At 36.4% G+C, this 20,777-nt stretch overlaps 1 protein-coding gene across 9 annotated transcripts in view; it reads left to right on the plus strand.

Annotated features, from left to right (window-relative positions):
- Positions 1–20,777, plus strand: part of USP9Y (ubiquitin specific peptidase 9 Y-linked) — a 215,213-nt gene that overhangs the window by 102,613 nt on the left and 91,823 nt on the right. For 8 of the 9 annotated variants that reach the window (XR_010119796.1, XM_063635449.1, XM_063635447.1 and 5 more), the window contains exons 14-21: positions 204–340; positions 2,168–2,316; positions 12,695–12,782; positions 15,499–15,841; positions 17,427–17,522; positions 18,621–18,832; positions 19,967–20,207; positions 20,527–20,676. Coding sequence is in view for 8 of the 9 variants with exons in the window: in XM_063635449.1 (XP_063491519.1) it covers positions 204–340; positions 2,168–2,316; positions 12,695–12,782; positions 15,499–15,841; positions 17,427–17,522; positions 18,621–18,832; positions 19,967–20,207; positions 20,527–20,676 (1,416 nt within the window). In the remaining variant the exon portion in view is untranslated. The remainder of the gene's footprint in view (positions 1–203; positions 341–2,167; positions 2,317–12,694; positions 12,783–15,498; positions 15,842–17,426; positions 17,523–18,620; positions 18,833–19,966; positions 20,208–20,526; positions 20,677–20,777) is intronic. The other variant, XM_063635448.1, reaches the window with a different exon arrangement.

Genomic DNA, 20,777 nt, shown 5'->3' on the forward strand with positions numbered 1-20,777 from the left:
TAGTAATGCCTTACATTTTGGTGTTTATAACTTCAAACTAATATAGAGCATTTTGTTTGACTGAATTCTTTTACAATTACATCATAAATTTGGTGATGCTAAGTTTAGAATATTTCCTATTTTGTAAGGCTCAAAATAATTTTGATGGTAGAATTATATTGAATATTGGTCCACTTACAGTATAAATTTTTTTCATGTATAAGGATCGAGATGCACAAAAGATACAGTGGATAGATCACTTTATAGAAGAACTTCGCACAGATGTCAAGTGGGTAATTCCTGCTCTGAAACAAATAAGAGAAATTTGTAGTTTGTTCGGTGAAGCACCTCAAAATTTGAGGTAAGACTTTTTTAATAGAGAATTTTCTTATTTTTATCTGTATATTATGTTGGAAATGGCATATGAAAGCAAATTTTAAAGAAAACCATGGTGGGAAAACAAATTTCTAAGAGTTTGTTTACAACAAAATAAAGATCCTTGATCATATTCAACTTCTTTGTATTTTATGACACGGATAGGTAAGTGATATATCCAATACTAAATAGCAATTAAGTATAATAGCCACATTACTGCCTTTCAGGTCTTTGTTCAGAATTGTCTCTGACTTCCAGCAGATGTATCAGATATTGTGCCATGTGTTGTATTTATCTTACTTGTCATTTTACTCTATCCTTTCCACAGTTAACTCTGTCTTGGCTCAATATTCCTTGTAGTTACAAACGGTATTTTTTGTTATTTATTTAATTGATTTAGTCTAACATTTTTAACATTTGTAGGGGGGAACACCTCTTTCTTGAGTTTTAAAGTCAAATTTTAAAAATTAGACTACAAAGTGATTTAAATTATAAAACATGACAAGACTGTTTAAAGATTTTTTTACTCATAATTTATTTTAGCTAGATTTTCTTTAATTTTAAATGTTTGGTGTTATATGTTAAATTATGGTTATTTAATAATTTTATTTTATTGTAGCACATTGAAAATTAATGAAATAAAAGGAAAAATAACACAGAGAAACCTGTGTTAGTTGAAGAATATTCACAGTGCCGTTAAGATTCCCAGTGGTTAACTCCAGGCTTATCCAACTAGCTGTAATCTTAGAAAGATTCTCTCGTGGGTGCCGCAGCTCATGCCTATAATCCTAGCACTTTGGGAGGCTGAGGCAGGTGGATCACTTGAGGTCAGGAGTTCAAGACCAGCCTCACCAACATGGTGAAACCTCGTCTCTACTAAAAATAGAAGAAATTAGCTGGGCGCGATGATGGGCACTTATAATCCTAGCTACTTGGGAGGCTGAGGCAGGAGAATTGCTTGAACCCGGGAGGCTGAGGTTGCAGTGAGCCGAAATTGTGCCCTTGTACTCCAGCCTAGGCAACATGAGCAAAACTCTGTCTCAAAAAAAAAAAAAAAGATTGTCTCATGGTGTAAGGACATTTGTCTTGTGTATCAGATGATGCAAGATGCTTTGCAGCTTTAGACTGATATAATTATGCCTCAAAGAGAGTTTCTGTGTTGACAGAAGCTTAAAATGCCATATATATTTTGTGATTTTTTTTTTTCAAGTTGATTTTGACTCTATTTTTCTGTTGTTGGAAATATTACAGGAAATTTGAAAGTTTCATGGGAGTAAACACTGGAAAAAATACTTATGAAGGACATACTTTGTTTGTTTCTCTATATATATAGTTTGTCTTTTATCAGACTTACCTATTTACTATAGATAGATGCAGTACATATACTCTTCTCAAGACTGGTGACCTCATTACCAGTAGATTAGTAATGATTGTGAGTTGATTGATTTCGTCAATAATGACAAACTAGGAAGGAAAAGAGAACTAGGTATTTTTTGTGATATCCCCAGGTAAAATGGTGTGAACTCATTGTTGCAGAATGTACCTGGATGTCTGATAGTCTTCATCATACAACACATGTGCTTTGATACTGATAGATACTTTTTATTTTTAAATAAGAATACTGAAATAGATATTTGGTTGGAGTCATGGATTATATTTTTTACAGGGTTTGATATTTTGTTAAGGGGAGGATATTGACCACATTTTGTTAAGAATGCGTAGCATTAAAAATTTTTAAAGTAGTAGCTAGAATTTAGCTTCTGTAAACTCTCTTAATTATAGCAATTTTCATTTGTCTTATTATACTGTTAAGTTCTTCTTATTTCAGTCAAACTCAGCGAAGTCCCCACATATTTTATCGCCATGATTTAATCAACCAGCTTCAACAAAATCATGCTTTAGTTACTTTGGTAGCAGAAAACCTTGCAACCTACATGAATAGCATCAGATTGTATGCTGGAGGTATGTATGATAAGCTAAAATTAACTATGGGGAATCAACTTTGTTTTGCTCTAAATGTTAATAACCTAAGCAATGACAATGTTTATTTTTGAAGAAGAAAAAATAGAAGTGGATTGATACTTCATATTGCATTCACTTAAGGAATCTACTTGGTATCCCAAATCTTAGGCAACCTAAACTCTAAGCCACCTTTCCCACTGTCTTTATTAAATGCGTGTCTACTTACTCATCCTTCTTGTTTTCTTTCATACCTGGGAGCTCTGCCTGTTAGTACATGTGGTAGATTATAATTCTCTTGGGTTTCTTTGGTGTGTACTCAAGTCATTAAGCTTTTGCTCTTTTTTTGAGGGGAACAGAGTCTCACTCTGTGGCCCAGGCCAAAGTGCAGTGGTACAGTCTAAGTTCATTGCAACATCTGCTTCTCCGGCCCAAGTGATCCTCCCACCTCTCCTGAGTAGCTAGGACCACAGGCACCCACCACTATGCCCTGCTGTTTCGTATTTTTAACAGAGACAAGATTTCGCCATGTTGACCAGGCTGATCTTGAACTCCTAGGCTCAAGTCTTCCTCCTGCCTTGGCCTCGCAGAGTGCTGGGATTACAGCCTGAGCCACCATGCCTAGCTTAATTTGTTGTTAATTTTGCCTGATTCTGTTATTACATATATTATAGTTCTTAATAATTCTGAAAATTGTTATCCATTGTTTAAAGAGCTTATTAGAAATTTACTGGATTTGTGATCACTAGATGTGTCATTGGTTCTTAGACTATAAAATATTTTAAAACTGTTTCTTGTATTACACTTCTCAACAGTCTTTTAGTATATGCTATGTGGAGATCAATCTTGGCATGTCGAAGGTTAATTCGAATGTTATTTGTACTCTAACAGTTTTAATACATTTTGTGTGCTGGAGCACACAGTAGTCTTTCTGCATGTATACATGTATGCCCCTTTCCCCAAAAGTTCATAAAACATCTGCGTCCCAAGTCAACCACTTCACAGGCCCAATTTTTATGATTATAGAGGAGAAAAACTTTTATTGTCCAATGTTGAAGCCAAGATTTACCATAATGTTGAACTGAAATTGCTGCTTAATTGATACGCTACGTTAGTATCTGTGGAATTCAATCATATATGTTGAAAATGTGGATATTTGTATTATTAACTCTTTGAAAAGCATAGTAGAGTCTTGGTTTGGTTGAGTTTGTAAAAATCCTCAAGTTTTTGCTTAATGCTTCCTTTTAAAGTCACATAAAATAACAGAAAACTTAAGTAACTTCCAGTTACCTCTATTTCATTGGCTTCTGTTCTTCTCACATTTTACCCACTCTTTTTACCCTTGTTGTAGAACTATAAAAGCAATCTGAGCATCAGGTGCTACATGCATTTCAATCCTGCCAGTCAGGTTCAGAAGCTCAAAGGCAAAAGTGGTAGGACAGGCAAGCCCATACAGGCACATAACCAACCTTGCTGGTCCCTTTCTTTATCAGGAGCAGCTAAAACCAGTGAAAGCAACGTAAAATTTTCATATCATTCTCTTAAATTCTGTATCACCTGAAGCCTTGTATCTTGAAGGTACAAAGGCCCTTCCAGATGCCAATGAAGTTCCTCCCCAAAAGTGATCACAACTAGATACTTAACTCCAATGATAATTTTATTCATTTTGGGTGGTTTTATCTGTAATTGTAATGTTATTGTCAATAATCGAAGACCTAATTTCGAATTCAGTCAAGAAGAAAGCCATAGGTGCATTCCAGCCTCACTAGCATGCTGTTTATTTGTTCAAATTCTGCTTGAGTTCTTGACTGATGTCTCCTGATCATGAGTCAAGAAATGAAGAAATTCCACATTCTCATGTTCATATTACTTGTTTATAAAATTGAAGTTGGAATATAGCCTTTATAGTTAAACTGCTATAAAGTTTATTTAGTTAAATACACAATTAGATTTATATAGTTTATATAGTTGAACCTACCTCCAACTGGGTGACTTGCAAAGTACTTAAGTCTTCTGTGATTAAGATTTACCAAATTTGTAAAACAAGAATAACAGTAGTATATACCTACTTTATAAATGAGTTAATACTTGTAGAACATAGTATTTGCCAGAATGTTACCTGTATACAGCACATACTTGAACACTTGATGTAATTATACAGTCCCCTGAATTCATTGATTTTGTTTTCTAGAACTAATCATTTACCTTTAATATTTTCCATTTCTGAGTAATGTTGCTCATTCTGAGTAATGTTGCTGAATAATGTCACTTTGTTCTTAAATATAGGGACAGAATTTCTCCCACTAAAACTTTTGTATGATTAGGATTATATAAACCAATACTGACAAAATCTATGGTGACTGCATCTTAGAAATTTCTTCAAAAATAGCATGTAATATGCAAATAGATTTGAAGTTCTTACAGTTCACCAATGTTTTCTTAGTTTCTGATAATCATTTCATTAGTCTGTATTCTGACTATATACGATACTACTAGTTGTTTATTTTTGTGAAAACATTTCCCCAGTGGCGTGGTCAGCTAATTTCATATTATTTTAGATAACAGAGTAACATTAAAATTTTACTTATGGCAAAAATGAGTGCCCTTGTCTCACTACTTGAATTTAGCCAGGAATAATTCCTGAATCATATTTTTAAAAAACCTTTTTGTGCATCAACAATCAACCACTTTGTTTATCTCATTGAAAGGACAGTATTTGTAATGATTTACTTACAAGAGTTTTATATGTCATTTTTCCTGATTTCTGAATAAAATTTGTAGGATTTACACTAATTACAGGGCACATTACTGTTCAAGAAAACGTGTTTTTCTAAGAATTGTCATTTTATACCTCTTCTGTTCCTTCTACTTTCATTATGACAGTTGATTCTTTTGGGGACCAGTTGCCACAGGAAAAAAGTCTCTTCACAAGTGTCACTCAGCAACAATGTCAGTGCTTAATGCAGAATCTGGCTTTGATTCAGTCACTAACTCTACCTCATTTTCTTTGTTTTTTTTTTTTTTGAGACAGGGTCCTACTGTCTCACCCAGGCTGCAGTGCAGCAGTGCAGCAGTGTGATCTCTGCTCACTACAGCTTCTGCCTCCCAGGTTCAAGTGATTCTCCTATCTCAGCCTCCCAAGTAGCTGAGATTAGAGGCATGAGCCACTATGCCTGGCTAATTTTTGTGTTTTTATTAGAGACAAAGTTTCATCCTGTTAGCAAGGCTGGTCTTGAACTTCTGGCCTCAAGTAATCTGCCTGCCTTGGCCTCCCAAAGTTCTGGGATTACAGATGTGAGCTACTGTGCCTGTCCTTACCTCATTTTCACATGCCAGCTATGAAATACTATTAAATCTTCAGTGTGGGTGGTTCTGATCTAAAAAATATTTTGAACTAAAGTGATTAATTTCATGAAGTTTATATCTCTTTGACAATGTAGGCTTTGTACTGGAAAGTACAGGATGAACTTTAAACATCCTACTGTGCCAGAAATTGTAAAAAGTTTTTAGAAAATCCTGTTGACATATCAAAAAGACATAGGATTTGCCTCTCAGTAGTCAAATCTGTGACAATTTGGGCATCAAAATTATTATACTTACGACAGAGCTGCTTTACAACATGAGTCCTTTATGTTGATTAAAATAAATGGAGAACAATGCCATCTAAAAACATAGGAAAAAAACAACAGATGATAAAAGAAGCAGCTGAAAGTCTAATAAGAAACAAATTACTGACATAGTGTCAAAGTATCCTCCCAGTTTTTACAAAGAGAAAAATACTAGCTTTTCAGTGGAGAAACGTGGCAGGAACACCTTAATTAAGTGAGCTAAGTTAAAACATAGTTAATAAAGGATACACTGATAAGGCTTCTTCTGATAATATGTGAAATGAACATACGATATTTTTGGGGTATTTTGTTCAAATCATGCAAAACCTGAATCTATAGAAAATGCAGAATGCAAATTGAGTGGCCTTAGGTGGCTTTTTTCTTTAAAATGGTCAAGATAAACACAGAAAAGGTAAAAGGAAACTTTAGGTAAAAGAAAGCTACTTGTAGTATATGAGCCAGAGTTTTATTCTAGACTTGCAGAAAAGAAAGCATAAAGTGATGACATTACTGGTACACTTCATTAAGTTTCTAAATATACCATGGATCTGATAGCAGTCTTGTTGGCATCTTAAAACCTGGTAAATATACTGTGGTTATGAAAGATGTTACGTGGTTGATCCTTGAACAACACAGGGTTAGGGGCCACCCTACAAAGTCAGACACCCCACAAAGTCAGAAAATCCATGGGTAACTTTTAACTCCCTCAGAATTTAATTACTAATAGCATACTGTTGACTGGAAAGTATTAATGATAACCAAAACAGCTGATTAACACATATTTTGTATATTTATGCATATTGTATACTATATTACAATTAAGTAAGCTAGAAAAAAGAGATGTCACTGAGAATATTGTAAGAAAGAAAATACCTCTACTGTTCATTAAGTGGCAGTGCATCACCCTGAAGGCCTTCATCCTGGTTGTCTTCATATTAAGCAGGATAAGGACAAGGAGGAAGAGGAAGGGTTGGTCTTGCTGTCTCAGGGGTGTCAGTTGAGGAAGAAATGGAATGCGAGGCAGGAAAGGCAGGCACACTCTGTGTAACTTTAGAGAAATATTATTTCTCTCTGATGTTTTTGCTTTGTCATGTCTCAAAAAATGTTTCTATACAGCAGGGTTCCCCAACCCCTAGGACAGGGACCATGATTGGTCCCTGGCCTGTTAGGAACTGGGCTACACAACACAGCAGGAGGTCAACGGCAGATGAGGGAGCATTAGCTCCTGAGTCTTGCTTACTGTCAGATCAGTGGTAGCATTAGATTCTGATAGGAGCGGGAATCCTATTGTAAACTGCACATGCGAGCTATCTAGGTTGAGTGCTCATTGCACTTGATGCCTGATGATTTTATGTGGAACAGTTTCATCCCAAAACCATCCCCACCCCGTTTGTGGAAAAATTTCTTCCAAGAAACTTGTACCTGGTGCCAGAAAGGTTGGGACTGCTGCGGTGTAGTACCAATCCATCCTGCACCATTTGCTGTAGTTTCAGTACCTGTATTATGGAAGTCCATGTTATAAAAGAAGGCAAAAGCAGTCTTTAGTAATCAGAATCTTCTGCCAGCTTGTTTAATGTCAGTTTGTTTTCTGTCAGTGCTTCTACTACTTCCTCATTGTCTGTCACTGGTTCAGAAGCATTCATTTCCACTAAGTTGTCCTTTGTTAATTCCTCTGGTGTAGTGTCTATTAGCTCTTGAATTTGTCCAAGATTCATATCATGAAACCGTTAACCCATCCGGTTTTTGCTGTTTGCATGATCTCTTTCATGATTACCTTAATGAGCTCTGTTGTAAATCCTGTGAAGTCATGCACAACATCTGGACATAGTTTTGAATGTGTTGTTTCCAGCCTGATGGCTTTCATCACCTTTTCTGTTACAATGATGGCATCTTCAGTGGTGTAATCCTTCCACATTTTCATGATCTTCTCTCTGTTAGGGTTCTGTTACACAGTATTGACAGTGCTTTCTAGAGAGTACCACGGGTAATGAGCCTTAAAGTTCCTTATGACTTGCTGATCTAGAGGCTGAATTACAGACGTGTTTGGGGGCAAGCAGACCACATTGATGCCTTTGTGTAGAGGCATTGTCTAATTTTAAAAGAACATTAAAAGGCAACCCATTACTGGCAAGGTAATTCCTGACTTCAGGGACACAGCTTTGATGGAACCAACCCAGAGAAAGGGTTCTTCTAGTTGTCAAGCCTTCTTGTTGTGCAACCACAAGACTGGCAGCTGGTGTTTATCTTTTCCTTTCAACGTGGAGGATTAACACTTTATAGGAAAAGAGCCATCCTGATCATTAGCCTGACTGCATTTACAGTTAGCATACTCTTTCCTGCCTTAAATCTTAGTACTTGCCTGTTTCTTACTAACAAATGTCCTCTGTGCCTTTTTTTTTTCTTCCAGAATAGGGCACTTTCATCTGCATTAAAAGCCTGTTGAGGCAGATAATCTTTTCTCAATAATTTTACGAATGTCATCTGGGAACTCAACTGCTGCCTCTTGGTTGGCACAAGCTGCTTCTCCTGTTATCTTGATATTTTTAAAGACAAACTGCTTTCTGAAATTATCACATCATCCTAAGCTGGCAATTCTCCAGTTCAAATCCTTCACCTTCCTTTTTGCTGGGTCTGACCCGCAGACTCTGGCCAAGCAACGGATGAGAAACTGTACATAGACACAGGTTTTTTTGCCTGGGCACCCCAGGAGGGTGCTGTAAAGAGTCACAGCAGTTGCAGCCCTGAGAAGTGGGCATTTATTTACTACAGATTTTATGACAAAGGCTTTGAGTCAACACAACTTGTGGGTAGTTACTGGGAGAGAGCAGTCCTGCACGCGGATGATTAAAGGCCAGGTTCTGAGGCCTAAGTAGACCTAACTTACCTAGATCAATTCCTTTACACTGCTTTATTTTCTACCTTTTGCACTCAGGCTCTGGATAAGAGAATTTGGCTGCCTTCAGCCAAATTATCTTTCAAAGCTTTTGCAAAACCTCCCAGCCTTCCAAGAAGGTTTGCATCTTTTCCTATAATTTCTTCTTATAATTTCTCCCACTACCCTGACCGAACTCCTACACCTTTTGCTTTAAGTTGTCATATGACTTTGATTTTTCCCATTATATTAGTCTATAAGTGTGCCTTTTTTGTAGCAGTCTTGCTCAAGAAAATTGCATTTTTAATACAAAATTGAAGATATTTCACAAAAGTGCAAAGTTTGTTCCTATTGGCATAGATGCAATGACAGCTTCATGAAGAGTGTGTGTGTGTGTGTGTGTGTTTACAATGGTCCTTACGCTGAATTCATTTAGCATGAAATGGTGGGCAGTCATGGTTGCAGACCTCAGTCTGCAATGCATATCAAACAATTCAGCTTTTTCTTGTGATGTCACGATTTTCACTATTTTGGGGGGAGCACATCATTTGGGTCCTCTGGTGTCATTCATTGTTTCCATTATTGCACTAAACACAAAAAATACGTGAGAACTGCAAGAGATTTTTTTTTTTTTTGAGACTGAGTGTCACTCTGTCGCTTAGGCTGGAGTGCAGTGGCACAATCTCAGCTCAGTGCAACCTCTGCCATCTGGGTTCAAGTGATTCTCCTGCGTCAGCCTTCTGAGTATCTGGGATTACAGGCATGCTGCACCATGCCCAGCTAATTTTTGTATTTTTAGTAGAGACAGGGTTTCACCATATTGGTCAGGCAGGTCTCAAACTCCTGACCTGGTGATCCTCCGTTGTCAGCCTCCCAAAGTGCTGTGATTATGGGATTCCAGGCGTCAGCCACCACGCCCAGCCAAGAGATTACTTTGTACCACGATACATAATTTACTGAAGAGACTAACTGCTCACTCCGGAGTTCAGAATCACACAGCATTTAGAATCACACAGCATTTTAAGTATACTTAGCAACACTGGAGCTCACTGAAATAAACATATTTTAAGCATTCATGACATTTCATTTTTTCTAAATTTTTTTTTTTTTGAGACTGAGTCTCACTGTCGCCCAAGCTGGAGTGCAGTGGCACCGTGTCAGCTCACTGCAACTCTCCTGGGTTCAAACAGTTCTCCTGCCTCAGCCTCCCGAGTAGCTGGGATTAGGCGCACCACCATGCCCAGCTAATTTTTATATTTTTAATAGAAATGGGGTTTCACTGTGTTGACCAGGCTTGTCTTGAACTCCTAACCTCAGGTAATCTGCCTGCCTTGGCCTCACAAAGTGCTGGGATTACAGGCTTAAGCCACCTTACCCGGCCTTTTCTAATTTTTTTTTCTATATTTCTAAGCTATGTTGTTCATCTGTTTTCACTAATTGTCACAAATTTTCTAAAAATTTTCCAGTACTCATCATTTATTTAAAAAGATCCATATATATTAATGATTAGACCAGTGCAGTTCAAACCCATGTTGTTCAGGGGTCAACTGTACTTGTTACTGGGAAATAAACACAACTTTAAGGAATAAAATTAGATGATGTGTCCAGCTTACCTACAAATGGTTCATTAAAATGACATATACATATAAACAGAGATACCTGTAAGAACAAACAGGCAACATCTAAACAGTCGATATATCTGGATAAACAATAGTTCATTGTATTACTTTGCACCTCATCTATAAATTTGAAATTACATTAAAGTGTAGAGTCATACACATACACCACCCCCATGCCACACACTCCCCCTCAAGAAAAAAAAATAGCTTTTAGTTCAAAGCCTGTAGGGAATGAAAAAGTACCTCAAGTGCCAGTCTGATGTTTAAACGGATGTTTCAATATCAGTGGTCAGAAAAACAAGAAAACATATATGCAACTGAAAGTCTTTTTATATTATTGTCTCAGATTTTTAAAGAAAACTTGAGGGTCTGAGATTCGGTGCAATCTGTCAGTCTCATGGAAGTAAGCTGTACGTTTCTACAACTGTTGGCAGGTGTTCCTGTATGTAGAAGTAAAAAGCCATGAGTCAAAATATGTGAGATTCCTTTCTTCTCTAACTAGTGCACATTCTAAACATTCTATTCCATCTTTATTGCAAGTCAAGATTTTGCTTCTAATTGAAGTTTCACAGAAAGAACAAATCTTGCCATTTTGAAGATTTGGGTGCGTTTACCAATTCCAGTAGGAACTCACACAATTAACTTTTTTTTGGCACCAAGTGTGAACGTTACAAGGTCCAAGAGATGTACACCTGAGAAATACCTGTGTCTGTTGCAGAAGAAAAACAACATATTTCTCCCACACTATGTTTAAAAGTTTTGGGATAAAGGTCTTTCATTCCTGACAACACTTGGTATTGGCATGTATTTCAACTGTCTTCTGTTTAATCTCACGGTCATTTTCAGGCATATGGTTTTTATCATATTCTTCTAATGCTTTTGTTTTGTTACTTTTATTTTGCTAGGTATTGGGATAAGCCACCTTAGGGTATTTTTCTTTAAAACCATGGCTTTTGTGTTGGAGTAAATTCATATTTTAGTTGAGTGTTACCTTTTGAATAAGTGTGTGTGTGTGTGTGTGTGTTTGAGATGGAATCTTGCTCTGTCACCTAGGCTGGAGTGCAGTGGAGTGATCTTGGCTCCCTGCAACCTCTGCCTCCCACATTCAGGTCATTTCCCTGCCTCAGCCTCCTGAGTAGCTGGGACTACAGGCGTGTGCCACCACACCCGACTAATTTTATGTATGTTAGTAGAGACCATGTTGGCCAGGATGGTCTCGATCTTCTGACCTTGTGATCCACCCGCCTTTGTCTAGCAAAGTGCTAGGATTACAGGCGTGAGCCACCGCGCCCAGCCAGGACAGTAGCTTTGAACTTAATCTTTGCTGTTTAAAATGTATTTACAGGCCAGGCATGGTGTCTCACGCCTGTAATCCCAGCACTTTGGGAGGTCAAGGCAGGCAGATAATGAGGTCAAGAGATCAAGAGCATCCTGGCCAACATGACGAAACCCCGGCATTACAAAAGTTATCTGGTCATGGTGGTGTGTGCCTGTAGCCCCAGCTACTTGAGAGGCTGAGGCAGGAGAATCACTTGAACCCGGGAGACATAGGTTGCAGTGAGCCAAGATCACGCCACTGCACTCCAGTCTGGCAACAGAATGAGACTCTATCTCAAAAAAAAAAAAAATTCTTTACAAACACTGAGATTTTCACCCAGTAGATAATGTTAATAAAGTAAATCAAAAGCATTTACAAATTTTATATTAAAAAAAAATTACTGACATAGGCTAGGCCTAGTTTCCAACACAAGTATTTATAATCATAATGACAAGGTAGGTTTTTCAGAGTATCTGAGACTGTTTGAGCCAGTTCATACCCTGGTGATTGAGATACTCTTATGATAACTTTGTAAAAATACAACAGCATTTTCTGTCATCTTGATTTCTTTGAGTGAATAAAGAAGTGATGTTTTTAGTGTTGAAATACTTTGCCTACAAAGAAGGAAGGAAATAACTTTGCCTACAAAGAAGGAAGGAAAATGGAAACATGATGGTAAAAAAACATAGGCTCTACTCACAAATTGCGCCAGTGTGTGTGATGAATGAAGGGGCAATTAGACTAAAAAAATATTTTTGAAAACATGTTCAGCAGGTTATATTTCTCTTTTGACTGTGTTAAAAGTGACTGTATTTTTGTGGGAGTAAAGGGTTTAAATGAACATACCATAATTACAAGTTGCCTGTTAAAGAGAATGATTATTAACTTAATAATTTCTTTTTACCTAAGTCAATAATGTTGTGGATATACATGTGTATAATGCATAATTTTTGTTTACTTGCAGATCATGAAGGCTATGATCCACAAACAGTGAGGCTTGGAAGTCGATACAGTCATGTTCAAGAAGTTCAAGAACGACTAAACTTCCTTAGGTTTGTTTTAAACAATCAGTGCTATTCTTTTAAGGCACTACATTGATAAGGAATGCATGGTTATTCTGTATTTATTTTTTCTTTTTGAGACAGGATCTCATTCTGTCATTCAGGCTCAAGTGCAGTGGGGCAATCTAGGCTCACTGAAGCCTCAACCTCTCCAGGCTCTGGTGATCTTCCCACCTCAACCTCCCGAGTGGCTTGCGAATATTTTAACAATGATAGAAACAAAAGCAACCCCTAGCTATGTATAATAATATTACTTTAGATGGCACAAAGAAAATTGTCTGTCCTTTAAGCCAAACCTATGTTCCAAACTGAATTTACTCAGTAATACATAGCTTTTAATGACGTGTATTTTTTTATGTATGTATAGCTTGAATATTGAGAGCTCTCTTAGAAATGCAGTTTACCATACCATTGCAAGAAAAGTTGCCAGAACTATTTGTCAGTGTTTTATAAAATTCACTGAATTCATTATTGTTCTCTATTAATTCTGGGATTAGTTTTCTTTTTACAGAGCATGTAATTCTGTTTGCTGATGAATCAGATAATTTGTGGGACAATATTTATTTGACATAAAGTCTGTTTTTTTTTTTATTCAGTCAGTTCATAACTATTGAGGATTTTATGGTCTGCCAGATTGATCTCATCTTTATTACAGGATTTCAGTTTGCAAAATATTCCAGTGTCAGGTTTTCTGACAGTTGTAGTACCTTTTTTTTAACCACATAGAAAAACAATCTCTCTCTTTTTTTTTTCTTTTTTTTTTTTTTTGAGACGCAGTCTGGCTCTGTCGCCCAGGCTGGACTGCAGTGGCGCCATCTTTGCTCGCTGCAAGCTCCACCTCCCGGGTTCATGCCATTCTCCTGCTGCAGTCGCCCGAGTAGCTGGGACTACAGGTGCCCGCCACCACGCCCGGCTAATTTTTTGTATTTTTAGTAGAGACAGGGTTTCACCGTGCTAGCCAGGATAGTCTCGATCTGCTGACCTCGTGATCCACCCGCCTTGGCCTCCGAAAGTGCTAGGATTACAGGTGTGAGCCACCGCGCCCGGCCAACAATCTGCCTCTTAATATTGAGTATCTCTTCCACAGTGAGCCATTGTTTTTGGTAAATGTGTTCCTTAGGTTTATTGGATTGGAAAAATTAGTTAGAATTTATTCATTCTGTTAGTAAAGTTTAGAATCAGATGACCTTCCAGAGTTCATATTACAGTACTACAATTAATCGAAGGGGGAAGCTATAAGAGCTAATGCCAGCTATATATATATTTGGCCTTGTGCTAATCACTTTACTCATCATGACAACCTTGTGAGGCAGGTGTTAACTCCTCATTGGGATTCCATTTGGGGAAAACAAAGTGCTTTGAAATCACACAGTTGGTATATGATAGAGACAGGATTACCCATATAGAAGTTTTTAAAAGTGTCTGCCCAATGACACCGGTGAATTTTCAGACATTTACACTGAAACCTTAGTTTACAAACTGCTGTGTTTCATCTTGCTGGATCTGTTGTTGCTCATTTATAAATTAGGATGAGAGTGATTACGTAGATTTAATCTAGATGGTCCCTTCATGCTCAGCACTCTTACAGAGATATTAACAACCTAAAATTAAGATCCAGGCCAGGCGCAGTGGCTCAGACCTGTAATCCCAGCACTTTGGGAGGCCGAGGTGGGCGGATTACCTGAGGTCAAGAGTTTGAGACCAGCCAGGCCAACATGGTGAAACCGGGCCTCTACTAAAAATACAAAAATTAGCTGGGTGTGGTGGCACACGCCTATAATCCCAGCTACTCAGGAGGCTGAGGCAGGAGAATTGCTTGAGCCTAGGAGGCAGAGGTTGCAGTGAGCCGGGATTTTGCCACTACACTCCAAACTGGCCAACAGAGCGAGAGTCTGTCTCAAAAAAAAAAAAAAAAAAAAAAATTCCAGAAGAAGAAACCTTCTGATATTAAATAAAAACACCACACTCTTTTTGGGAATAAAGCCACTGTCATTTTGTTAACTAAGTGTGAAGTTATTATTCAAATTAAAATAAACTTTTTCCTTTCATCTTCATTCATAGAAATAGTAGACAGAGTGTGTGGAAGAGTGGTAAGAGAAAGTAGAAGCCAACCAAATAAAGAGACTGCTTAAAGCAGACTAATCATTGTTTTATTGTAGTGAACTAATAAATAGTGAAACAACTAAAAAGCTTGAGGACATCACTGAGGACACACTAATGATTACAGAGATAGACATAATTTTTAATTACTGATAGATTTTTTGTTTAATATGGCTAGTTATTAGTGCAATATTTTCAGAAATAGAAGCAGTTTAAGCAGCTTTATATTCATGGTGATATTTAGTTATCTCTGAAAGTCATTTCATGTAATAACCTTATTTTGCAATGACATAATTTAAGAGAGAGCTAAATCAGTATTGGGGTTTCAGAAGGTGAGCTGAAAATGAGAAGTCTTCTTACTTAGGGCACATCACCCAGCAAAGTTGCTGGCATTTTGTAGCTGCCTCATATATATTTGTTAAACAAATGAATACTTGACACATTTTAAATTCCAGATATGTGTTTAACAAATTATTTTGAAAGAGTTAATATATTTAAAGCTGTAATTAAAATGTAATTGTGGTGAAGTATTATGTTGTGCCTCTCAAAACTTGCTTTGCAGGAAAAAACTATGTTGACCCTAATTACTGATTTATGTTTCCCCAAGATTTTTGCTGAAGGATGGCCAACTGTGGCTCTGTGCTCCTCAGGCAAAACAAATATGGAAGTGCTTAGCAGAAAATGCAGTTTATCTTTGTGATCGTGAAGCCTGTTTTAAGTGGTATTCCAAATTAATGGGAGATGAACCAGACTTGGATCCTGATATTAATAAGGACTTCTTTGAAAGTAATGTGCTTCAGCTTGATCCTTCCCTTTTAACTGAAAATGGAATGAAATGCTTTGAAAGATTTTTCAAAGCTGTCAATTGTCGAGAAGGGAAACTAATAGCAAAAAGAAGATCCTATATGATGGATGATTTGGAATTAATTGGACTAGACTACCTTTGGAGGGTAAGTCAGCAGTAAGAACTTTCGTTCGCCAACATTGTACTTAAGGTTACTTTTTAATAATAATTCAGGAGTCATAATTTTGCCTGAGAATTTCATGTATATATTCTGTTTTGATGCTTGTCCTAGAAATCTAGGCGTGCAAGGGTAATTGCTCTTCTTTACCTTCTATATTTTATTTATTACTGGTTTTTTTCTCTCACCCTGTTGTACTAACTTAGAATCTGTCACCCTTTTCAGATGTATAGAATTATAGTAGGCTGAGTGCGACGTCTAATGCCTGTAATCCCAGCACTTTGGGAGGCCGAGGCAGGCAGATCACAAGGTCAGGAGATCAAGACCATCCTGGCTAACACTGTGAAACCCTGTCTCTACTAAACATACAAAAACAGAATTAGCCAGGCATGGTGGTGGGTGCCTGTAGTCCCAGCTACTTGAGAGGCTGAGGCCAGAAGAATGATGTGAACCTGAGAGGCGGAGCTTGCAGTGAGTTGAATACGTGCCACTGTACTCCAGCCTGGGGACAAAGTGGACTCTATCTCAAAAAAAAAAAAAAAAAAAAAAAAAAAAAAAAAAAAGAATTATAGTAACCCTCTACACGCTAACTACATCTTCTATTCATTCGCCCCTCCTTTGTAGAAGTTATTTTCTCTTTTTTATCTAAGATAGGTCTTGAAGTTTATATATATTTGATGCTGACATGAACGATGGACAGAAGACTATTACTAGGATATGATTATGAATCAGTACCTTTATTGATATTGTTCACTTTGTATATATTTAAATAGCTGGAATAAATGTTGCATGCTCATAAAGCTAACTTTCCCATATTAATAGTATAATGTATCTTGTTGCCATCTTAAAATATCTAATCTGTTGTGTCACAGCTTATATTTTGGGTTTTATTATTTACTTATTCTGTGGACAAACTTTATGTAAACTGGGAAGCTGCTATGGTGTTCCGTTAAAACCAGTGGTTTTGAAGCATTTTAACTAGTAGTAACTCCTGTCAATTAAAAAATTACATACAGGTAGTGGAAGTAAGAGAGGAAAGCTTGCATTTCTTTGCTTAGTTTCCCATTATTCATTTCCTTTCTCTCTTCAAACTCCCCAAATTTTCATTCCTGAAATACTCTAAGGTGCAAGGATTCTAAACTTAGTTTGAAAAACACTGATTTATTAAGTGATTGGTAAGATTTACAAAATGATTGGTAAGATTTACAAAAATTGCTGGGGCCAGCAGGATAGCTCTATGTTAAATAGTATTTCTTGCACCTTTTTTTTTTTTTAGCATACTTGAATTACCCCTTGAAAACCTGACAGCTTGACTACCAAGTTGACGAGTTAAATAATATGACTTGAAGTATTTCTCTTTCATTCTTAAGCAGACACCTTTGTTCAGAAAACTTGTGTTATTTATTAATCTTTGAATTCTTAAGATCACTTATTTTATATTGAGTATCAAAATCAACTTATCTTTAAGTTATTGAAGATTATATTAAAAATAATTAAGGATATGATTTAAATTTAAATACCAAATTAAACTGTATCTTGAATGGTTTTAATACTATAATATTTTTGGAACCAGGTTGTGATTCAGAGTAGTGACGAGATTGCTAACAGAGCTATAGATCTTCTTAAAGAGATATACACAAACCTTGGCCCAAGATTAAAAGTCAATCAGGTGAGAATTGAAGTGCTTAAAAAGATCCATGATGATTGGGTTAAGTTGTTGGGTAGTATCTTTTTTAACCTGAAAATAACTAGAAAATAATTTTTAACTCTTGTCAAAAATATTTTTTCAGTGTTTAATCCACTTTTCTCCCTTACCCAATGCTGACTAAAGGAATGTTGCTTTGATAATTATCCTTAGGTGATTGAAATAATTTTAAATGTAATTATTCATTATTTTATGTTGAGATGGCCAGAATTTTGTCTTAGTTTGGCCTTTTGTCTAGGCATTTGTTTTTGTTTGTTTGTCTTTCTGAAAGAGGGTCTCACTATCACCCAGGCTGGAATGCAGTGGTGCAGCCACAGCTCAGCTACAGCCTGGAACCCACAGGCTCAAGCTATCCTCCTGCCTCCAATTATAGGCGCACACCACAGCGCCCAGCTAATTTTTTTTTTTCGTTCTTGTTGTTAGAGATGAGACCTCACTATGTTGCCAGAGCTAGTGTCTAACTCCTGGCTCATGCTATTTTCCCTCTTCAGACTCCCGAAGTGCTGGGATTACAGGCATGAGCCATGTGTGCCTGACTGGACATTCACTTTTTTAAAATTTTTTTTTTTGAGATGGAGTTTCGCTCTTGTTGCCCAGGTTAGAGTGCAATGGCAGGATCTTGGCTTTTTGAACCTCCGCCTCCCAGGTTCAAGCGATTCTCCTGCCTCAGCTTTCCAAGTAGCTGGGATTACAGGTGCCTGCTGCAACACCCAGCTAATTTTGTATATTTTTTAGTAGAGACAGGATTTCACCATGTTGGTGAGGCTGATGTCAAACACCTGACCTCAGGTGATCCACCTGCCTTGGCCTCCCAAAGAGCTGGGATTACAGGCGTGAGCCACCACATCCAGCCGACGTTCACTTTTTAAAAACAAAATTGGTTTATACTTGCTAGTTTCATGTAATCAGTTTACTTTTCGGGAAACTTGTGTTTTATTACTGGGTAAATATGACTATGATTGAGTTACCTTTAAATTGACATTTTACTGCTTTTGATTAGATTGATGTCACATTTCATTTGTAAACAACTTGGATAATCTGTATTTGGCCCATTATTTATAGGTGGTTATCCATGAAGACTTCATTCAGTCTTGCTTTGATCGTTTGAAAGCATCATATGATACATTGTGTGTTTTGGATGGTGACAGAAACAGTATTAATTCTGCCAGACAAGAAGCCATTCGAATGGTTAGAGTATTAACTGTTATAAAAGAGTACATTAATGAATGTGACAGTGATTATCACAAGGAAAGAATGATTCTACCTATGTCCAGGTTTGTGTGAAGCTGATCTCTAGTGTTAATTTACAATTACTTGATATTTTCTTAGAAAGTTACTTAGGAAAGTAATAATAGGTTAAAAGGAAAGTGGGGGATGTTCTTATTTCTGAATTCCAATATTCTCGCCTTTAAACGCAGCTATGTCTTACTTTTAAAAAAGATGCTTTTTGATAGGGTGCATTTTTATTTTGATTTATATTTTGGTAAGGTATTTCACTCATTATTTAACAGTGTCTCTTATCATTCCTTAAGTGTGATAATTTTGCATTTGATGGTTTTTTTATTTGAACGTTTTTAAAAATACAATTAAGAACTGCTTATTCAGCCACTATGAGAAGGAATATTTTTAAATGGTGTTTGCTAAAATTCCTTTAAATTTAAAAACTAATTACCATAAAATAATTAGATGATCTAATAGTCAAATATTAATATAATCATAAATTATATACAAATTCTATAGCATGTGATACGAATAATAATCATATAACTAAATAATACAAGTATAACTAAAGTCAGTTACTTATTAACAATTTAATAGCAATTCCAGTTTTGGGAAAAGTTTACAGAATGAGCACAATCATGTTTTTTAAAAGTCTGATTCCACTTTTTTAACTGAAAAAATGTAAAATTGCTTTTTAATGCTGTTTTTTATTTTGCATCTTACCTATCAGAAGAGAATAAAGTAAGCAAGATTATACCAAGATAAATATTTTGGGATATATTTTGACAGAAACGTGCATTTTAGCATTTTTGTTGTTATGTTCAAGCTGAAACTCATTCCGTGTTTGAAAATAGTCTTAGTGAGTTGAGTTTTGTGGCATGAAAATAACTGAAGCATTACTCATGTCTGTTATGATCTATCATAAGTAGGAAGCTTTTTTTCAGCCTCCATAGAGACAAGATTAACGACAGAATTCGATTATTGCATTTCCAAGATTGTGATGCTTGTTCAGTGTTTAAAAGAAACATGATGTTCTAAAGATCCTAACTACAAAATGTTTTAACTGTCATCCTTTTACTTAATAATAAAATATTAAATTTTCAGGGTTTTTTTTAGCAGTCTGCTGAATATCATTGTGATTTTTTTCTCTTTTTAAAATTCTTTCTATTTACTTATTTATTTTTCAGAGCATTTCGTGGCAAACACCTCTCTCTTATAGTTCGGTTTCCAAACCAGGGCAGACAGGTTGATGAGTTGGATATATGGTCTCATACGAATGACACAATTGGCTCAGTACGGCGATGTATTGTTAATCGTATTAAAGCCAATGTAACCCACACAAAAATTGAACTTTTTGTGGGTGGTGAGCTGATAGATTCTGAAGATGACAGAAAGCTAATTGGACAATTAAACTTAAAAGATAAATCTGTAAGTAAATACAACTTTTAAATAAGTCACGAAACTTAAATGTTGAGGCAATATTTTATTATTTAGTAAATGTCTGTTGAGCATCTAACTATTATGTACAAACTTCCGTGTTGGTATCTAGATTATAATAACCTTGAATAAGACAGATGTCACAGAACTTAAAGGAAATACAATTAAATGGTTATGTTAGACAGAATTTTTAAATGTATTTCTAAAATTAAAGCATAAGGTGTATTTTAACCTTTCGATGTATCTAATTCCCATTTCTTGTAGAAATGTTTTGCCTTATCTTTGCTACTAAACATCCTGTTATTTTCAGCTAATTACAGCCAAACTTACACAAATAAATTCCAGCATGCCATCAAGTCCTGATAGCTCTTCCGATTCTTCAACTGCATCTCCTGGAAACCACTGTAATCATTACAATGATGGTCCCAATCTAGAGGTGGAAAGTTGTTTGCCTGGGGTGGTGAGTAATTCTCTATGCAAAATATGAAGAAACGTGTAGAACAGTTCTTTTTCTGAGGAGCTTCATAGATTTATAGAGATTCATAAATAGGCCAAAATGTC

Source organism: Symphalangus syndactylus, chromosome Y (assembly GCF_028878055.3).
Source record: "Symphalangus syndactylus isolate Jambi chromosome Y, NHGRI_mSymSyn1-v2.1_pri, whole genome shotgun sequence".
NCBI lineage: Eukaryota > Metazoa > Chordata > Mammalia > Primates > Hylobatidae > Symphalangus > Symphalangus syndactylus.